The sequence below is a fragment of the Magallana gigas genome, chromosome 8, assembly GCF_963853765.1.
Source record: "Magallana gigas chromosome 8, xbMagGiga1.1, whole genome shotgun sequence".
Taxonomy (NCBI): Eukaryota; Metazoa; Mollusca; class Bivalvia; order Ostreida; family Ostreidae; genus Magallana; species Magallana gigas.
In genome coordinates, this window is record NC_088860.1 from 20878464 (window position 1) to 20884468 (window position 6005).

Genomic DNA, 6005 nt, shown 5'->3' on the forward strand with positions numbered 1-6005 from the left:
GTTGAAAATAAATTCTAAAAAGTTCATCGTCTGCCTCAGATGTCCTTTTGTACAGCTAAAATTGTCTTTAAACGATAGAGATCTCCACAATTATAAAAAGGCGAAGGCGAAAGTGCGAAGATGCGAAGGCGAGAGTGCGAATTAAGTTGCGATGGCGAAGGTGCGATAGTAGTATCGTTTCTTCGCCTTCGCAACTTCGCACTTGAATTCGCCTTCGCATCTTCGCGCTTCGTCGTCGCATCTTCGCACTTTCGCTCCTTCGCCTTCGCACCTTCGCACTTTCGCCGTCGCAACTTCGCACTCTAGCACCTCGACCTAAAGGCGAAAGTGCGAAGGTCGAAGTGGCCCCATCGGAACACCATGAGAGAGAGAGAGAGAGAGAGAGAGAGAGATGCGGCTCGGACTTGAATTGGTTTTAAATTTATTCTATTCCGGATATTGAAATTCCTGGCTCGATTTACCTTTGTCTTTTACTTTAGTCATCTATGCGTTTTATACTAAATCTTAATTGACCATATTTTACAAGATCTTTATTTACATTGAGGCGTCACTTTCTCTTTGCACTTTTTAAGATTTTTGCAGAAACTCAGAAAACTTACAAAACTACTAGAAGCGAAAAAATGGCACTGACTCAAGTTTCTGTAGTGTCTTTAGCTGTTACAGCTGTTTATGCTGTTGTTGCATTTATATTTGCTTTCACCACGGGAAGATCGCACACCAGAATAAACAAATTGATTCTTGCTTGGCTTCTGTTCGATGCATTGATTCATTTTACCTCGGTAAGATTTGTTTGAATATCTTAATCCTCACTGTCTGCGCTGAATGAAAAACAATGACATTTTATCAGTATATTTTGTTTATTAAATTAAAGGCTTTGATAATTAATCCTAGATCAAAAATAAGTTTGTATAATTTTGTTTTTATTAGGAAGGACCATTTGTATATTGGTCACTTGTTTCAACAATCCAGAAGTCGTCACACTTCACTGCTCAAGTCTGTAAGTATTATTTTGATAATGATAAATATAGTAACATCAGATAACCAGTTCAGCTTGATATTTAGACTGACGCCTTTGCTAAAATTGATGTTTGGAAATTCAAGCTAACTTAGATGCATGATTAGTTAAAATCGTATTAAATGTGTGTCTCATCCACTTTAATTTTGCAAACAAAGTTGGGGTTTAATTTCAAGACATGGATTTTAAAGGACTGACTTGATAATTGGTAAAGAAGTCGATCCAAATATTAAGCTGAACCAAATTTCTACCTAGATCAATGTGATTAAATGTTGTGTAAAAGAATTACAATTAATTTTTACTTTAAAAATCTAGATTTTTTGGCAAATTGTGCTTGCTCTCTATGGTGTTTAATTTCAGCCTAATAGAAAATTTCTCGCATATTTACTTGAACTTTTGTTTAGATAATATGAGAAAAGAGACTGAATATAAGCTGTGGTCTAAATACATGTACTAAAAGTGAATTGGAATCCAAATTCATTGTAAATTAAATCATGAATTTACACAAATAGGAAATGTAAGTCTTGAGAAAATCAATTAAAATTAATTTGATAGATATTTTTAACAAAATTTTGTATTTGCAGATTGTAGTCCACAAAATTTTTTTTTATGAAATGCACACAGAGAAAATTTTTTTTCTAAAGAGTTCAGAAGGGATTTGCCTATACTAATAAAAATTTAATTTCACCCTTTGATAGCAAGGATTTCAAAACCCAAATCTCAAATGCATTTTTTTTCAAGATGAATTAGTAAATAGTGCTACAATTATATGTGATATTATTTAGGTACCAGTAATTAATGTTTGTTTTTATGTAGGGAAAGAATATGCCTTGGCTGATAAAAGATGGGGTGTATCTGATCCAACAATTGTATCCTTGGAAATACTGACGGTATTCATAACTGGACCCTTGGCTGTGTGGCTGATTTTTGCTATATTGAAAGACAAATCCTATCGCCACTTCATACAGATATTTCTGTGTGTATGTGAACTTTATGGTGGTAAGGATATACATATACAAAAATTCAACAGCAGCTAAAAAAAATAGAAATCAAGAAAATTCCAATTAATAGATAAATAAAATAGTGAAGATGGATATTTTCATCCAAATTTTTTCTACAAAGAGTTATGTATTTGATGTATTTTATTATTTAATGACATTCACTATATTGTAAAACTGATGTCCTTTAAATTTGGCAGTAACTTTTTAAGGTGTACATAATAGGTGTAAAACAATATATAGTAGTAATTTTATTAAAGATACATGTCATTTTAGGATGGATGACATTTTGTCCAGAATGGTTGACAGGAAGCAATAATCTGCGGACTAACAACTTCCTGTATCTGTGGGTTTACCTCGTCTTTTTCAATGGAATCTGGGTCGTCATTCCCGCTCTGTTGCTTGTTCAGTCATGGCAGGAAATACCATTCACAAAGCAGGTCAAGCAAACCAAAACCGTTGAGAGCGTGACCACAACCTCTGTTAGCCACAAATACAATACTCGCTCAACCCGGGGAAAAAAGGCAGATTAAAACTTAACCACATGATAAGAGATTTAAATGTATTTGAAAGTTCCTTTGATGTTGTTTTTTTGTAAGCTTTAAATTTTGATATGATTGAAGATGTTTTGATGTGTAATTTCTTTCTATTTTGAATGGAACAAGAATCTTTCAAAGATATGTAAAATATGTTTTTTGAGGGTTTTTTATTGAAATATTTAGACAATTTATTTTCTTTGGAATATGAGGGTCATATAAAAATTAAAAGATAGCAGTGTATACCAGATTACCAATGCACATGCTGATACTTTAAGTATACTGATGCTTAGCAATTACAAAGCTGAAATATTTTTAAAATCATATTACATGAATGATCCCCCCCCCCTTGCAAATGAGCATCACATACCAGTTCATGTATTGTATATTTGTATTTTTTTAGTGTATTCTTCATCAATCCATTATTCTGTTGATTTTAATAGAAATGGCTTATCACTTGTATATATTTTTTAAAACATTTACCATGTACATGTACCAGTGTGTTTGTGCATACAAAATTCAAATGCATAATATTTCTGAAATCAAATGGTACAAGGCAGCATGAAATATTTTTCATCCTGAAGTATGAGAACTGTGCATATTATATTTTATTTGGAAATATTTCAAAAGTATTGGTATGTTTTCTTTTTCTGAAAATGTTAAATATGTTGCATCTTTTTATTGATAATCAAAATGTTTTATTTTTTGCGGTAGAAGTTGATCTCAGCATGTTAAATTTCAGTTTATCAATTGTGGACAGTTTATTCCTCATATTTAAGAGTTCTGATTTTTTTATGCTCAATTATGCTTTTACAAGAATAAGCGGTACATTAATCAATTCACACAATCAAATGTATATACTTTTTTTACTCCTTTAATTGTTGGTTTGTACACCTGATCCATTTTATTTTGGTTGGTCGGTTTTGTTTTTATTTACATTTTTGAATTTATATTTCAAAACATAAATTTGGCTATGAAATATCATATATGATAGAAACATATTCAAGTTATTAGGGCAAATTTTTGAAATTTTTTTCAATGAATGCAGCTCATGTTAATAAAACTCAGTATTATTTATTTTTAATACTTGTGCCATTTACTTTATTTTTTGTCCAATATAAAGAGAAAAATTTATTAACTTTCAAAAATAATAATTGAGGAGAAATTTTACTATTTTTTCTTTTGCATACACGGTCATGTGCTAAATTTGTATATTTTTAAGATAATAAATTGGCTCAATAAAATGTTCTATATTTTTAAGGTGCATGATTTTTCTTAATGATTGAACTTGATGATGGGTATTGAATCTCCAAAATGAGTGACAATTATTTCTCAAAATGATCAAACTTTAAACTAAGTCTTATCTTTTTCTTTGTTTTTGGTTTTTTGGGGTTTCTTTTTTTTTAGCTCACCTGAGCTGAAAGCTCAAGTGAGCTATTCTGATCACATTTTGTCCGTCGTCCGTCTGTCCGTCCGTCCGTCTGTCCGTCCGTCCGTCTGTCCGTCTGTCCGTCTGTAAACTTTTTACATTTTGAACTTCTTCTCTAAAACTGCTTATCCAATTTCAACCAAATTTGGCACAAAGCATCCTTATGGGAGGGCGAATATAAATTGCAAAAATTTAAGTCCGATCTGTATTCAAATCGGAGAAAACCTTGAAACTGTAGAAAAAGGGGGGTGCATTTTTAAAAATCTTCTTCTCAAGAACTACCGAGGCAAATTCAACGTAGTTTAGCATAAATTATCCTTATGGGAAGGAAAATATAAATTGCAAAAATTAAGTGGTAATTTTGTTTCAAATCGAAGTTATTACGAAAATAATAATAAAGGAAAGGCGTATTTCAATCGGGCTCGGCATCCGGTAAAATGGGTAGGCAAGACTTGGCCTGGGCAAAACAAAAGATTGGCAGTTATTAATCTGTCAATCTCATTAAAATTTCAGGATATTTGATGGACTAGTATATTTGTATTCGCTGTAGATATTGCTGCAAAATAATGCGTATTTGGAATTGACAATTGCCGATCTGCCCTGGCATTTATTTTGCCACGGCCCGGGTTTGCATACCCATTTTACCAAGACTCGTATTCCATACTTCTAAAACGAGGTTCTTTGTTTAAAGCAGCCATGACATTATACGAAAAAGGGTCGATCTGACTATGATGAATTTGCTTGTTGTGCAACAGTTCGCGTATGAAGGGAAGTTTTGAAACATGAAAAATATATTGGTGCCGATTTTATGAAGTAAATTGAGGCTAAATATTTCAATGCGTTGACAGTTTTCACACATGACGTTGGTGTTAGCTTGTTCTGATTTTCGTTTCGTTTTCATTATTTATGCTTTGTAACCTGGAAACTATCGTCTGTATTTCGTGATTTTTCGTATCAAATCAATCAGAGACTTCGGTAAATCAAACAGTTACGTTAACTGTTTACCTGCGCATATTAAGCAAAGTCTGATGTAGGGGTACTGAAATACAATTCATTCTATCGGTAATTCGGCATTATCTTTTGCGTAATGGTAGATTAATGCAATAGGTTTTGTTGAGATGCTCGGCATTTTCTCTAGTTTATTCAGTTTAAATAGAGTTTAATATCGCTTACGGAAATATGTAGGTATATCCATGTATATATATATGATTCATTTCGAAAAAATAAATTGTTTTCTTTATTTGTTATACATGTAGTGCATGTTGTTTACAATTTCTATTTACTAACCATATTTGAGTGTTAAGCTTCGAATTATAAGCAAGATACAGAGATTTGCTCACAATTCTATGTTTGTACACAGATCTTAAAAGCTAAAGATTAAAAAAGTATAAAAAAATTGTCAATATTTATTACGAAAGTTTTAAAATCTGTTCTTCCAGAAACCCACTTATTGAATTGTAAACTTAACCTTTTTAGCTCACCTGAGGATGGGACCACAATGGGGGGTCGAAGTTTAACATGAATATATAGAGTAACTCTTAAGAAATCTTCTTCTCAGAAACTAATCGGCCAGGAAAGCTGAAACTTGTGTGGAAGCATCTTCAGGTAGTGTAGATTCAAAGATGTGAAAATCATGACCCCTGGGGGTAGGGTGGGGCCACAATGGAGGGTCGAAGTTTAACATATGAATATAAAAAGTAAATCTTTAAAAATCTTCTTCTCAGAAACTAATCGGCCAGGAAAGCTGACACTTGTGTGGATGCATCCTTAGGTAGTGAAGATTCAAATTTGTGAAAATCATGACCCCCGAGGGTAGGGAGGGGCCACAATAGGGGATCGACGTTTTACATAGGAATATATACAGTAAATCTTTAAAAATCTTCTTCTCAGAAAATAATCAGACAGGAAAGCTGACACTTGTGTGGATGCATCCTCAGGTAGTGTAAATTTTAAAGTTGTGAAAATCATGACCCCCGGGGGTAGGGTGGGGCCACAATGGGGGATCGAAGTTTAACATAGGAATATAT

At 32.8% G+C, this 6005-nt stretch overlaps 1 protein-coding gene across 1 annotated transcript; it reads left to right on the forward strand.

Moving 5' to 3' along the window:
- Positions 1–518: 518 nt before the first annotated feature.
- LOC105333797 (emopamil-binding protein-like) lies at positions 519–3123 on the forward strand. Its single transcript, XM_011436977.4, has 4 exons — positions 519–779; positions 928–997; positions 1832–2014; positions 2290–3123. Exons 1-4 carry the CDS (start codon positions 621–623, stop codon positions 2544–2546), a joined length of 669 nt encoding a protein of 222 aa, XP_011435279.2. The 5' UTR covers positions 519–620; the 3' UTR covers positions 2547–3123.
- The last annotated feature ends 2882 nt before the right edge of the window (positions 3124–6005 follow it).

What these genes read in the sequence shown, in the direction of transcription:
- LOC105333797 (XM_011436977.4), top strand. Translation starts at nt 621, where the DNA reads ATGGCACTGACTCAAGTTTCTGTAGTGTCTTTAGCTGTTACAGCTGTT. An exon ending in CATTGATTCATTTTACCTCG is followed by an intron (nt 780 to 927) that starts GTAAGATTTGTT and finishes TGTTTTTATTAG; the next exon opens with GAAGGACCATTTGTATATTG. An exon ending in TGTATGTGAACTTTATGGTG is followed by an intron (nt 2,015 to 2,289) that starts GTAAGGATATAC and finishes ATGTCATTTTAG; the next exon opens with GATGGATGACATTTTGTCCA.